Here is a 16,558-nt window from a genome sequence, read left to right on the forward strand (position 1 = left end):
ATGTAATAGTGTACAAGGATATTTTATGAATATTTATATTAATTCGACTTAACATTTCAAACGTAAAACTTTTTAGTAAAACAAATTATTTCATCACATGCCGGGTTTTAATTTTTTTTCTTAGGCAGAATGGAGAATGTTGCACCGCGTGTTAAGTGGCCACGTAAACCAGACAATGTCAAGTTTAAAGCCATGTAAATATCTAGTCTACCATATTCTGTTTTTTAAAGTGTTCTCTATCTCTGTGGTAATGTATTTTTTAATGTTTTAATTACATGAAACATTTTGAACAACCGTAAAATGATTTGTTTAAATATACTGTTTTTTATTTAGACATTTTGTGCGGGATGAAATGTACGATATTATAATTCCAATTATATTACAAAAAAACGAAAAAAGAAAGAGGTTAGTATCCTGACGTAGAGAAGGTTAGTCTTGAAACATTAGACATTAAAAGTCGGTAAGTGATTGATTATAAATATATACATATTTGTTAACATGAGTAAATCATTTATTATTGCAGAATAAAATATAGTCTGAAAACAGGTATCACTTATTTGGGCAGACTGTGCATTTTAAAAATATTTGAGAAATTAATTAGGTTGAAATTGTGTAATTAATAATGCCAAAGGTAAAACAGTGTTCTAATTTGTAGAGTGTTTTTATTTGTATGTTTTTTATATGATATTATTATGTTTAATATTTAGGGAAATGTATTGCGGTTTCAAAGTAATGTAAAATGTTTCCCTCGGCACAGAATACCAGTGAGAGAACATTATATTTTATGTAAAAACATAAATTGTAAAATAATAAATAAATGAATTCTTAGAAAAGTATTGAGACATAAAACACTTTTTCCTTGTTCGAAATAAACAAAATAATCTTTGGTTTTTATTTTACGTTGATTTTATTAATTTTCCATTTAATAAAAAAGAGCTTTTTGTGATGGCCGTAGAGCTTTATTAAGCCAGCGGATTACCTTTGGCGATGGGGGCACAGTCCTGGGGGTACCCGAGCCTCACCAGGGCGGCGGGCACCAGGTCCCTGAAGGCTGTGGCTGCAGGGATGATTACGTAGCTGTCGGCCTCTACGGTGGGGCGCCGCGGGGCGGGGGCCACGGGATGCGCACCCACGGCTTCGAAAGCCTCCAGTGACGTCACGCCTTCTACCACGCAGTGCACTGGAAGAGATTTAGCTGCAACAAGGAAACGAAAAGGATGAGAGCTAGTCTCGCTGTAGTGTCTAAGAGTTATAAATCAGTGGTCCGTAGTTCGAACCCCGCTGTGTCGCAAAATGTTTTTCGGTGCTGAATTACAGCACAGAACACATAGGCTTGAGAAAAATATCGATATTTTTATATAAATATGGTTATGTGCAGTTCTGTATGTAGGCACATAATAAATGTACACTGCATGGTCAGCTATAGTTGAATTATATATTATAATGTGCAACTGTGTGACCAATATTCAAAAGGAGATATATTTTTCATAATATGTATTACATTTACATTTTTAGTAATATTATAAGTTTTGAATGATTGGTTATTTTATGTTTTGTATATTTTTTGTGTGACAACATTTACAGTAACAATATTATGTGGAAGCCTCTAATTGGACTTTATGATATGTATTTATAATATAATTGTATCATATAAATGTATAAATATCTGTTGGCTTTCTAATGAAATAAAATTAAATAAAATAAAATATAAAATAAATCAGTTTTCTACAAAAAAAAACAAAATGTAACATATATTGCTAGCAATTTAGCCAACGTAATCAAGCACATCTTTTTCTTTGTTCCACTTTTTAGTATGTTTTTGTGTAATTGGTTAATATTCTCATATCTCTCACATCATTAATAAATACATTGTATAGTACAGGAGCAAAGAAGAGTGCATGTCTCTGTCTTGGTCTATTGCAGTTTAGTTTATTGTTTAAAACAAATATAAATATATTTGTTGAATGCTTATTCTTAACAAAATATTATAAAATAATGTTTTAAAATACATAAAAATATATTTTGAGTACCAATTGCTTCTTTTTTGTGATTTTAAAAAACTTTCTGAAATGAAGGAACTTCAAAGTTTTCCTTCTCAGTAGTAGTAGGGGGAAATCGATGCAAATTAATCTCACTAATTAAAAATCACAAAGCATTGTCTTAATAAGTAACTAGGAGAATAAATGCAGCAGACAAAATTAATATATTCACAAAGAAAGCCTTTGATGGCGGACCCGCGACTTTGTTACCGTGCTGAAAATATAATTTCTACTTTGATGCAGTTAAAAAATAAATATTTTTACATTATGCTGCATGGCGAATAAGTTTATAAGAAAATCAAGATTTATTCAAGGAATTGCACATTTTGTATATTTTTTGTTTTTTTTATTTAATATAAGATTTCAACAATGTTAACTATAAAATACGATATTAGTCGTCAAGTTTAGTAAAAAAAGAAACAGTTGTAGGTACAATACCCGGCAGTTAATAAAACACATCGGTATTAAGAAAGAGACTCCCGGTTTTGTATAGCGTCTTCTCTGTCACGCGAATACGGAATCTGTATGAATGACAAAGACGATGCTTTTCAAAATCCGATTAGGCCAGATATCTCTCTTAAGCCCGATGTCCCGTTATTTAACGCCGACAACTGTACATGGTTGTAAGTCAATTTATTTGTTCTGTTACCATCTTTGTCTTTATTTTTTTTAAATTAAAAACAATGTGCCCTCACTGCGTTATTTTGTGGTGAGGGAAATATTTTATATAATTTTAAAGGCTGCCATAAATACAAAGTAAACAAAATTTTATTTTTAAAATTTATTGTATAAAAAATTACAAACAAAAACACCCTTTTAATTTACGTTTATGCACAACACGCATGAACACATTTCACTATACCTCTGAAAAAAATGATTTCCCTATATTTTACAGATATCCTTTTTTGACCGGTACTGCGAAATTGGCGTCGCGGGTTCGATTCCCGCAGTTGTAAGAAAATAACACAAAAAAGATTCTTTCTCAATTAGATTGGGTGTTGTGGTGTATTTTTCATAACTTCCTTCCATATTCCCTCTTTTCCACCCGTCGACAAGCCTCTAAACTATGTGCTGAGTGGATTATTTCTTTTCAAAAATCTAGACAGCAGATAAATAGTAGTTTTAGATAGGTAATCATGAAAACGATCACCATTAAATTCAAAAATAGAAAAAATAAAACAGTTTTTACACCTCAAATAAATTAAAATACAATCGTATTTTCGTTTTTTTTTTTTAATTTATGGATATTTCAAAGCAGATCGAGAACATTTTTGAGAGGCGTTTAGGCGTTGACATGTTTATAATCTGTCGTCAGGTTGAGAATATTACTTGACGTTATAACTTTGACCATTCTCCCTACGTTTGAGCACCTAAAAACGATTCTGTCATTCTTCTATGTGCTGATTTTTGTAAATATAAAAAGAAATGAAATTAATAAATTTAATTATAAATACAGTCACAGTTATTTCAAAAACGTGAGATATATTTGTTTAAAAGGTTGATTGTGTACATGAATGTTATTCTGTTTTGTTGGTTTATACTTTATGAGAATAGAAATTATTTTGACCAATTTTAATAACGAGTGTTAGGAATACCATATTCGAATGTAGTATTTTAGTTTAGTCTCAACACAGCGCATATTTAATTATGTACGGCTTTAATTAAGCGTCCTTTGGTCTGAATCCAGGTCCGGCGATCGTAAATCCCGCAAGTTTGGCAAAGTAAAACGGTCTTTGGCCACAATACACCCCTCACCTCACTGTCCTCCTCCGGGTTAACCCCTAACCGGCCGGGCCGGGTTAACCCGGAGCCGCCCCCGGGGGTGGTTCAGGTTAACACCTCGGGTTTAATATCGCCCGTGGATTAGTTGGTCTTTGGGTTGGCGATGGCGGTCAGCTGTACCCCTAATACCCCCCGAGACTTACCGTGCCGGACACTACTTTGTCAAGATGGAGATGTTTAATAAGACGATTTGTAATATTTGATTTCATCGTAAATGTAAATACTTTCACTCAAATTAATCTAAAATGAAACAAGTTTGCCTCGTGATGGTTAGTACATTTAGTTGCCGATCATGAGGTCCCGGTTTTGATCCCCAGCAAGGTCGACACGAAATAATGAAGTTATAAGGTGTAATTTACACCAAAAAACTTCATGGCTGTTAAACCTTATTAGACATTGTTTTAAAGTAAGTTTATTGTTTTTGTTACAAACTAAACATGCATTTCATTAAATAAAAAAAAAATAATACATATCGACGCTGCAAAGGAAAAAGAAACCAAGCGACATATAGCAACTTTACAGAAGAGTCAACATTAAAAAAAAATATTTATAAAGAATCTCGTATTTTAAATTTTTATTTAAAATATGCAGGAATCACGCAAAAATACTACGAGTGTATGAGATTTTTTTATGAATAAAAAAAAATCAGCAAAAAACTTTTATTACTCTTATGTAAAGTTACTAAATGTAGCTAGGTAACTTTTTTTCTGTCCTTCGTCGATATGGAAATATTCTTATGGAGTTTAAATAATGACAGTAAAAAATAAATAACAAAAAAATTAAGTAAAAAATTAAATTTGGTCAATTCGTTATTTGAAAGTTCAAATTTTTTTTTGGAAATGACCATTGTATAGTCATGGACATGGAGCATGGTCTTAAATATTTGCATCTGATCGGAGGCATAAAATAGTAAAAAATAATATTTTTCTTTAAGTTTTATAAATTTAATTTTAAAATAAAATAGAAATCAAAAAAGCGAACAAAAGAAGCGAACAAAAAGAAAAAAAATAACCAAATAAACGATATTTCCTTTAGTCTACTCCTGTCTAGTTTTGAGCGTGTGTATCTCACATTACCGTCCATACAAGAAAAAATAACTTGATTTATTAATCCGTAATCCATACACTGACATAATACAGATAAAATAAAATAGGGTATAATTAATTTGTTAAGGATACCTTTATTAAGAAGCTTGTAAAGCCTTGAAACCAGCCGGTAGAAAAAAATGTGGTAATTGAACAAAGTTTTTTTTAAATTTTAAATTTTTCTAGTTTAAATCCTAGTGATTGATTTCTACTTAACACCAGTACCTCATTTTACTTTTTCACCCATTTTCAAAATTTTTTTTAGTGGGCGTAAATTTGCATATTTTCTTCGAACGAAAGTCAAACTCGTTGGTTCACTTTTTCTTAGTGGTCGAATAATGAAATTTTTTTGTTTGCTCAAATATACATAATTAAATTTAAACTTTGGTCATTTTAGACCAAGTTACGCTGTAAATTGTACTCCTAGCATCGTCTTCCGTTGGAAGACCCGAGGCTAAGTTAATCCTGAGCCTGGCTGGGTAAAGGCCCCCTTCGTGGGGTGCACGGGCGACGGTCAGCATTAGCGCCAACTCCCGCACCGGACCTGCCCACTAATGCCACGAACATATTCATAAAGGATTTAGTTGGTCTTAGCTGGACACGAGACTCCAAGAGAAGGGGTATTGGAAATCTATTTATAAATATAAAACAATATTTAGTAAGAAAACCTCGCATTAATATTTTAAAATAATTTACTTGAATGTACTGAATTAAACAACTTAACTATATTTCACAGAAATTATTATTGAGAATAATATTCCGGTGCCCTCCAACATACCCAAAACCCGTATGACTTTTGCTCAAATACATTTCTTATTTATCGTACCGAAAGTGTTCAGTATTATTATTTTTCAATTTAAAAAACATCTTGAAAATTATTATTTTGAAGATGTTTTTTAAATTGACCTAAATTTAAATTTACTGTCTTATATTTCACTTAAAGATTCTTCTCATCGTTTCTTTGAATCTCTTAAAATAAATATGTGTTTATGTTTTTCCTTTTTTAAAAAAAAAAAAAATGTTATTACTATTTTATTTTATTTTTACATCGGAGTATTTTTTTCATTCTTTATTTCCACTCTTAATTCTTAATTACTCTTACAAGTTTTCTTCATTTTTAATATTATTTCCATTTGTAAATACTCACTACAAACTACAAACCTTAAAATATATTTTTTTTTCACTTAAATTTAAATATTTAAATAACTTTCATTTATGTTTTCTTTTTCCTTCTCTTTTTTATACTTTCATAATTAACATTAGATTTAATTGCTTTTTAATATGGAAACTTCACTGGTCCATTAGAATTAAGTCCAATTGTGTAAAATATTAAACTTTGTAACTGTACTGTATGTTTCCTGAATAAAAGAAAATAAAAAAAAAAAAAAAAAAATTTCGGAAGAACGTATGAAGCTCTCAAGGACAAAAATTATTTTCAAGAAAAGATTTAAGGACTGGATTTTCCTTAGTGGGAGGGCTTTGAGTAGGAAACTACTTGATGATTTTCCATATGCTTGAGTTTACTGTTTACCATATTGATGTGCCATATATATGTTTTTTTCAATATTTTTTATAATTATTATTTATGTTTCGAATCCTACATTATGTGTCATATAATTGTACGTCCCATCTAAACACAGGACTTTTAGTCCCTCGGAGTTGGGACTTATTGTCTCAAATAATGTTCAATAAATTTATGTATGTAAATAAATAAATAAATGTATTTGTTTGGTCGAAAATCACGCTAATGATATTTATATATAAATAATTTAACACGAAAATCACAAAGTGAGTCATTCAAATATTAATTTAATGAAATATTAAGGATGGTTTACATACTGAAACCACACTCCACATTTTTACACACGCATCCTCACACAAAAAAAAGCTCGCACACATGCACTTCAATGAATTAATATCTAACTGAACTGGATTTTTATAATTGTATTTATGTGGAAAACTGATTTGGCTTTATTTTATGTTTTTTTTATAGTGCTGTGTATATTTTTTTGTATTGCTGTTGTTTTTCTGAATAAACAAAATAAAAAAAAAATACTGTATATAGCGTTTGGCTATCATGCGCGGTGTTTTAAACTCTATTCATCAAGATTAATATAAAATAAAAATAGTCAAAAGTGTCAAAAAGTAAAAAATTACCCACGTCTAATAAACATTATTTTCTGTAAAATTGATTTTCAAAAATGTTTTTATATGGTCGAATCATTTATTTTTTACAATATTTTGAGTTTCTCTAAACGTTTGTTTAAAAATAACTGGAGTTGCCTAGTATGTAAAATAATTCTAGTATATGAATCTCTTCACAATAATAAAGGTTTCTCTTTTACTTCACTGAAATCGACACATAAAAGTGATGAATATTACACAATGTGTAAAATGCCCACTTAAACCAGTCAATCACAAGTCAAAAGCCCTATTAATGCATAGACTTCCATTTTTAATTCTCTAAAATAATCCCTATATCTGTCGGTATTTATTCATTTATATTTTAAATCCTGTCTTAATGAAAACCAAATTTATTTTGATAACTAATGTGTTAGATGAAAAAAAAATTGTAAACACCAACTTGTTCAATAAATTAGTTATTTCTTTAAAATTTAAACAACCCTGAATTTAGGAGAATGTCCTAGTTAGCGGACATATTGTAATTCTGATAGTGTGATTAAATATTTCGTCCCGTTAAACGAACGTTAACGGTCCGGTTAGGGGTTAAGGGCTAGTTGTGGGGGGTTGAATATGGTGGTGGGTATGAGGAGGAGGAGAGGGGAGAACAATAGTTCGGACCTCCTGAGGGATTGAACCTGGATTTAATTTGGTCACCTAAAGGAGATTTGGTTATGCTGATATTAGCCCAAATACCTGTATTGTTTTAAAATGAATATGTTTAAGTTTTTGGTTTAATTGAAGGCAATAACGATTTACATCATAAAATGAGGTTTTATTATAAAAGACAGTTTACGCCCAGCAACAGAAAGCGTTTACACCGAGCTTTTATCTTCAATTTTATTCTCATTCTTTGCAATTTACCAAAGTACTTAATTTAATCGTGATTTATAAACGTATTTTTATGTTTCAGAAAATTTAAAAAATAAAGTCTTCATAATTCAACAACGTATTTTATGTAAACATTTTGTTTATTTCCATAAATAACGTTAAAAATAATAATTTGCCTCATGCTTTTAAATTATCGTTTATAATCCACCACAAATCTAAAAATATTTTAACTATTGACATTTCAATGAAATGCGCGAATCATTTTAATACTGAATACATAACTCTCTAGTTCTTGTCATAAATTAACATCATTTTTTATGCTTAATAACGCTAAACGTTGCATCTTTTCTTGTGCCTTTATGCCCTTTATTATTTATTGTAAAAGCTTCCTTACTAGCGCATACGATAACTTTCAAGCAAATATTAAGCTGGGTTTAATTCATATTAAGACGACGAAAGCTCTCTTGGTTCATACGATGTTACACATTGAGTGTAAGAAATTTAGAAAAATAATAAATTTGCGAAAGGCAAAAAATAATACTGTTACTATGTAAATGAATCAGATTGTGGTCCCGTGGCTAGTGTTGAGAACTCACGGATCAGAGGTCCAAGGTTCGAACCCTACTCTACTCCATCTTGATTTCCATTTTCTAGTAGTGAGTTTTTTACAGCTCGTTGAAAATGGCCACTAAAGTTGAAATATTTGAGTAAATTATAAGAATGCTAGTATTTCTTTTTTAATAAAAAAAAATACGAAATTTTTTAATGTTTTTTATGTCACTAAATAAGTCATTAATTATAATTTTGTTAAAAATATATGGTAAGGGCCATGGAGAGCAAAAAATGTTCGGAAAAGAACTGTATAAAAATTGCGTTAATTCAAACCGAATACCCACTCGTATAGCAAAAATAACCATGACAGACTGTCTTGTATTGGGGTAGTAATTTTTGTTTTGTTCTAGAAAAATTTATTTTTTAGTTGTATTCTTTTTTTATTAGAACCTGTATTTATTAAAATAAATTGTATTCACCATTGTTAGGATGGTCTGTATAAATTCGTCAATAAATAAATAAAAATGGTAAAAAGAGGGCTGAAACCTTTGATATGTGAGTAAAAATAATACCTAAAGGATCGATGCGCGATGGTCCAAAATACGAAGAGATGACGTTTTTAATAACTGGCCTATTTATTTTGAAACAAAAAAATGCCTTGCGTCGCTTTAAAAATGTTCATTATTTGTTCAGGTAGATAATTTTTAGGCTATATCTAAGCTATTTCGGCTTAATTCAATGATTGTATTTCCCTTTACGCTTATATATAATAATCCAGTGAATTCGGTTATCGTGGATATGGAATATTAAGAGATTTCACCTGTATACGTAACATATTATTTTATATACGATAAGGCGCTAACACTAAACCACTTAGTCGGGATTCACCGAGGATCTGGATTCTTGTAGAAAAGGAATTACCACTCCACGGTACAGAGTGTTTATGTGCGAGTGTGCGCTACGTATGCGTGTAGTGGGGTTGCGCGTCGAGGAACGGGGGCAGATCTTACAGTACTTTGGAAAATCTTAACGCAAATCCGGCATAAAATTAAATCGTATTAGCGGAGCGCGGAGGTGTCGCGGGGGTTCGAAAATTAAAGGTGGCGCGTGAAATATTACACATTAAAACAAAATTTAAAATGATCGTGACAATCACGCATTGACTTTGATGTATTATATTTATTTCTAGACAACAGTTTGCCAGAGATCCAGTAGTGGAATGAAATACATAATAACATTTTTTTTTTAAATTCCACATCCGTTCCTAAGTGGAGCATGTGGACATCATCTAATGCCTCCAGTGCCTCGATTATGAATGCTATCTTCATCTGTATATATCGAAAAGGTATACTTAACTTCTGTACTATCTGTATCTTACCTCTGTATGTTCTATCTACTTATCATATCGACATCATATGATCGAAACAAGCCAATGGAATGACCGCAAACAATTAGTCCGCGTTACGTCATTAACATAAAAAATAATTCTAATTTATAGTTTAAATAGGCTTCTGTAATAAAAAGTGCTCACTGCAAAGCGATTATAAACTCCAATGAATCCTAATTCAAGCAAAAAATGCTCGCTTGAACATGAATTTTGTATGACTTTTGGAAATCGATACGTACACTCGGAAAGATAGTAAAATAGATGGAAAAAATATAATAACTAAATTATTTTTTTAGATTGGCAACTTTCTAACGCCTAGATACTCTTATTTGTTAATAAGAGAGAATCAAGCGACATTATTTTCACATCTAGGCGTTTGTTTTATTAAAGGGACATTTATGTCGGAATTTAATTCGACTTTAAACTTGACTTATTTCTCTCTCATATCTTTTATAGGCTCATAAGAAAAAAAGTGCTAACCTTAAAATGATTTCAAATTGAAATAAATCACAATTAAAGGAAAAACTTCTCGGTGGAACTAAATTTTTGACACTTTTTATGCGTAGATAAATGTATCGAGGGGTTCTAGACCCGTCGGTTTAAACCGATGTACTTACATCAAAACATGATGGTGGAGGTATCGGTAGTGTACCTTTATAGTCGGTCGGGAGACTTTTTTCTTCAACTATTACGTCATATTGAAGCTTTGTCATTTTAGAGCGTAGATATGTGTACCGTGACGTACGCTTCTCCTTGTTTCATATCGATGTACCTACCCAAAACTTGAAGGTGAAGGGTCGGTAGTGTATCTTTATAATCGCTTGAAGGAATTTATCTTCAACTATACCATCAAGGTGAAGGTACGACGTCTTTTTTTTCCCATCATAATCGACGCCCAGAAGACTTATTGCAAGCCAGCACTCTCGCCCCCTACCACGTCTCTTAGTTCCACCGAATAAAGCCGAAAATTTGATACCGACGACCTTCCAGCAGAATAAGCAACATGAGTAAAGGATCTCTTTTCCGGCATCCGCAGCATGTGTCCTAGCCAGGTCCATCGCTATACTCTTCAAATGCTCGTTATAGAAGGCTGGTGCGTCCGTTCGCAGACTTCAATGTTAGCATTGAAATCGAATCACCTCACACTTAATAATCTCCTCAAGCGAAAGTTAAAAGTTTTTTTGATGTTTTGGTAAGGTGCCAGGGTTCACACCCGTATAGTAGTGCTGGCATATAAACAAGAGTTGAACAATCGTCATTTCATTTTGACCGAGTAAAGATAAGAATTCCAGAAAGCACACATCATCTTAAAAGTTCCTCCAGCATTTCCAATGCGAGTTACGAGGTCTTTGTGCATGCCACCACCCTCGGTTATGTGAATTTTTTACTTCCTCTGCCCACTATTATAGAGAGGACGATCAGAGTCAAGATAAGATCAAAAATAATTGCAAATTATTAAAATCTCACCAAAAACTTATCTGCTTATTACAAATATTTAGTTTACTACTACACTACGGGAATTGACGCAGCAAAAAAACGCGTTTTTCGCTATTGCCAAAGAAACAGTTTTTATTATTTGTAATAAAAACGTTAGCAAAGACAGAAAAGAGTCACAAATATATATGTTTTAAACTAAAAGTAAAAAAAAATACAATTTAGTAGCATTCTTCAAAAATAAAATTATAACGCTTTACGGATCCCTTCCCAAAAATACTTTTCAGGCAATTTTCATAAATTAAAAGATGTTAAATGGTTTTATTTGAATTAAGTATGTGAAAAACGATATCATACAATCAGTAGAAGCTGTTTTCTTTTAATGTAATGATCGACCTATTAAAGTGGGTGGAAATTAAAACATTTTTTTTAATAACAATTTAATTTAAAAAAATATTCACAATCTAAAATAACTTAAAATGGGTAATTATAATATTATCCATATTATTAAGTTTTTCTGCCGCCATTGAGATCATACTTAATTTGTAGGTAGCTCCAAGCCGCTAAGGGTAGCAGTAGTACCCTTACTTACCCGGAATAAGTAGTGTGTGAATTAAAACTTTAGACTTACAAGAATTAAGCCCGTGTCTACACTCATATCTACTTATTCCGAGGATGCAGCAGGACCGGCTCAAGACGATAAAAAAACAGGTATAATTAATTTTTTTAAAGTTATCTTAAACTAATAAAAATACAGTACGAATGAAATTTCTAACGAGGTGTAAATAACACACTATTACAAAATGGGAATAATTTTGTGGTAGGGCGGGATTCGAACCTCTGAACTGTGAGTCCGCGAACCTAATAACGGGACCACAACGGACTTTCGTGACATTGGTCGTAGGGAGTCAGAGAGGATAATACATGCCGCGAATTGGAGATTCTTACTGGATGTTTAGAATAAAATATAAAAATAAAGAACTATGAAAAAAATACAAAAGACAATCCTGAAGTTTCACATATTTTAATTTAAAAAAAAAATATTTTGTGTATGCGCATCGGTATATGTATGTGTGTGTATGTATGTGTATATGTATGTATTTTATATATGTGTATATATGTATGTATATATTGGTAGTCAGATGGCAGAAGGGACCATCTGTAATTTTCAAAAACGTTCAGGAGAGCTGAAATAAGACTAAATTTTAAGACTTTAATCCACAAACTAAAATATTTTAGTATTATTTTAAAATAACAAATTACCATTCTAAATAATGCAGTTTTTTTTTCTATGTGTATTTACCGAAATATTTACTAAAACTTTAGAAAACTAAAACACATAAAAAATACAGATGGTCCCTTCTGCCATCTGACTACCGATATATATATATATATATATATATATATGTATGTGTGTATGAATATGTATATATACTTGTAAATGTGTATGTATTAATATGTTTATATTTTATTTGGCTGTTCTTTCTTTTAACTTGTAAATATTTATTATGTATTAAAATGTAATGCCTAGCTTGGGACAGGTACACCCTTATTTGCTAGGCAAAGTGTAATATGTATAAATGAATAAATAATTAAACAACGAGTCTATCGATAAAATATGATATGGTACGTAACATCCAAGATCAGTTTTTTTTTATTTTTATTAAAGACAAAAAATAATTATTACGGGCGTGGCCAATGCGATGAGCCGATTTTGCGGGAATTTAAAATTATTTTTATTTAGTTTATTTCGAATACAAACAGATGTACAGGTTAAATGAATATAAATAAAAACTATAAGCAATGTATACAAAGTAGGGCCTGCCTTCCAATGATGTGTATTCACTAAATTATACTACAATAAACGACGACAGTTTGAACTATATAAATAATTAATATACCATTTATTAAAATAAAAGAAATATGATCAAAACAAGAAGGATATTGATAAGAAGTGGTTTAAAAAAATAATTTACTTAATACAACTTAATACATTGAAAGTAATTTTTATGGTACTAATAGTACAAAAAAAAAAGTTTTTTCTCGATTGTATTTTATAGCCCATTATTTTAAAATTGAAAAAAAATATATTTCTCTATTCCGTTCCGTAATTTTTAAATATTTTGTTTCCATGTGTTGATTTTCGTGAAGCAAAAGATATACATATTTGAATGTTCCAAGTTCCGCCCTGCCAGGGTGTGTATATGCGCCTTAACAAGTGTTTAACATGTTCTAACCCTCTCCCGCTATTTGCAGCGGGGATCACGGTCGGCAATGGGCGGAAGAATGGTTAAGAACGGATCGCGAACTTCTGCATATTTTTGCATTTCCCATTTCGCGGGGCTTATGAAATATTCCTACGAAATAGCGCCATCTCACTTACTCGCTACTATTCTAATGAGATGTAAATGTTTGTTCCTTAAAAAAAAAAAAACTGCATAGTTTCCTATGTTTTATTCCATACAAAACTTACCATACAATTGTAAGTATTTAAAATATATTTGCATATAAAATAAACATGTCCTGTTTCTGTAATATCCATATTAAAATAATTATAATTTATTTTTCTTGAAGTTTTATTTTACTGCATTAAAAACAGAAAAAAATCTCATTAACTTTTAACTCAATAAAACATTTTTAAAAAAGGAATAACGGTAGGAAATACAGCATATGGACGGAAATGATTGATAATAACCACAACATCCGGAGCAATTGAAAAAAGATCTTTATTTGATTTTTTCTTTCAACTGGCGGAATCGAACATGTGACCCTAGTTTAAGAGTTGGCCGTATAAACAACTGACCTTCCGCAAACTTCATTTTTAAAATTCCCCTATTTACTTAAGCTGTGAAATATTCAGCAAAAAAATATCCATAATTTCTGCATTTTTTTCTTCATCTAATATTACAAAATATACAAAATAAGTAAAGTAAAACGAATATAATGTATTGATTCAATATTGATGCAGAATCACGCAAAAAAAACCTCAATGTAACTTTTCATTTTTGTACTATATTTATTTATTTGACAAATTGTAGTCGGCATCCATTACTTTACGGGCTTTTAACCCATTACGTGTATGTTTCTATTTCACTATTACACAATAGATTTTATAATATGTTCTAGATTTAGTATATCCACGCACAGGCCATGCCTACGTGGGTTTATTTTTGACAAAAAAATGTAATTAAATAATGACATTTCGAACAATGCTCCCCTTTTAAATAAAGTTAATCATAATTCAGACGATTCAATTTATATAAAAAAATTATAAGAAGAAAATAAAGATACAAAATAATAATCACATTGATCACATTTCCAAGAAAGCGTCAAAAATCTGTGGATATATTTTGCAAATATCTATGCCATTCACAAGCCCAAAAATTGCAATTACATTTCATAAATCATTTGTTCGTAGTTTGCTCGAATTTAATTCTATAATATGGTCTTTTAACTATAATATTTATATAACGCGGATTGAATCGGTGCAACGTAAATTTGAAAAATCGTTAATATTCAGAATTAGATCAAATACTTTTATAATGAACTATTATATTCGTCTAGAGTACTTTCATTTCTTCAGTTCAGAATTCAAAAGAATTTTAGCTGGTTCGATATTCTTGCACAAATTGATGCCTATGCTCAGATTAACCTTAATGTACCTCATCGTAACTTGCGTACCGATGCTGTCATTGCTGTGGGAAATTATAAAACCAACACCGAATTCTTTTCCTCTCTGCCAAGGACCTCAGAACAGTGAACGAAATCCCGTTAAACGGTACAATCGATGTGTTCCTACAGCAAAGGCAAGCATTCAAGAAGCAAGCGGTGTTGTCACTCCTGACTCGCGATGACACACTTACTGTGTCCGCTCAGATTATGCCATAATTATACCTTTTGTAAATTTGAATAGATTTTAAGACTGTTTAGAATAAGTGTTATTTTATAATATATACTCATTAATTCCAATCTGTTTAATATATAAATAGTTTGAACCTGTACAGGACGACAGTAAAACTATAAATACTTAAAAATATCAAAAACATAAAATATTATAATCAATCCACACTAGTTTTGCTGTGTACGTTTTGTACCAGCTTTGAAAAATCAGCTATAATCCGAAGGTAACGAAATCGCGAGAGAGGATGGCTTATAGTGAGGAGTGGGTGTGTTGCGTTGATGGAAGAGGTTGCAGTGGCGCGGCGATGCACGCGATCTTTGCATGCACATTAGGATTAGCTTATTGACCGGTCACCAGTCACACTGCACACTGCACTGGCTCGGATATCTAACTGGATTCTCCCGGCTTACCTACTCAAGGCGGCGAGGGATGAAGGCTTACTGAGGTTTCAGGCTTCCGTGTCTACAGATAGCCTGATTTCTGATCAGAGACCTAAAAAGGGTGGTAATCTGCAACTAATTAATGATCGCGTTGAATTTAAATCCTGACTGATAAGATCATAAAAGTCTGCATCGTCATTGCATGTGATTGTAAGTAGGTAAAATACGTGTGCGCCCGCTGACGATGATTCCGATCACGCCGCACCACCGCACCGCGCCGTGCCGCCGTTAGCACGAAAGTAAAAAAAAAATTAAGAGGAAATGCGTGTCAGAGAAATTTGTTAATGGGTATTTGTACATAGTTTTTCTATCACTCTCTCATATATGTCTCTCCGTTATTGTTTGAAAAAGAAAACTGTACGTCGTACTGATTATCCCTAACTAAAATCTACAAAATCGATGTTTCGTTGACTCATTTTCATGAAAACAAAAACGGGAATACGTTTATATGAAGAAAAGTACGACCGCGTTTCCTCTTAAGGACTTCTACCGTCAGATTTTTTTAATAAGTCGCTGTCGTTTTCCCCTTTTATTATATAACACAACGTTTTTCTAGGTTTTTGATAAATAAACCACCCATATTACGAATCCCTGTCTAACAGCAACTAAAGAAGTTTTTAAACAAACTAAGCAATAAAATGTAACTGAACTCTTTAAACTAGAATTCTTAAAATTTATTCATAAATTGATGTAGTTGTAGACGAAGAACTAAAATTTGAAAAAAATTGTAGTAAACATGGACACAATACGAGAATCGCAGAAAAATATCATATACAACCTTCTAAAACGAGACAAAAACAGTCAAGACTAATAAACCACGGAATAAAATTATACAATAAACTACCAGACAAAACTAAACAAAAGAATTACACAACCTTTACAAAAGATGTTTAAAATATTATCATTAACAGAAAAATGTGAATTTT

General features: G+C 31.4%; 1 protein-coding gene across 2 annotated transcripts in view; it reads right to left on the bottom strand.

Moving 5' to 3' along the window:
- The window catches only part of dve (SATB1_N and homeodomain domain-containing protein dve), a 201,252-nt gene that overhangs the window by 29,241 nt on the left and 155,453 nt on the right, over nt 1-16,558 (bottom strand). For both annotated transcript variants that reach the window (XM_088239792.1, XM_088239793.1), the window contains exon 3: nt 980-1,195. In XM_088239792.1, the coding sequence (XP_088095918.1) occupies nt 980-1,195 (216 nt within the window). The remainder of the gene's footprint in view (nt 1-979; nt 1,196-16,558) is intronic.

Source organism: Micrasema longulum, unplaced genomic scaffold (genome assembly GCF_059751315.1).
Source record: "Micrasema longulum isolate JH-2025_06_02 unplaced genomic scaffold, ASM5975131v1 h1tg002264l, whole genome shotgun sequence".
Lineage (NCBI taxonomy): Eukaryota > Metazoa > Arthropoda > Insecta > Trichoptera > Brachycentridae > Micrasema > Micrasema longulum.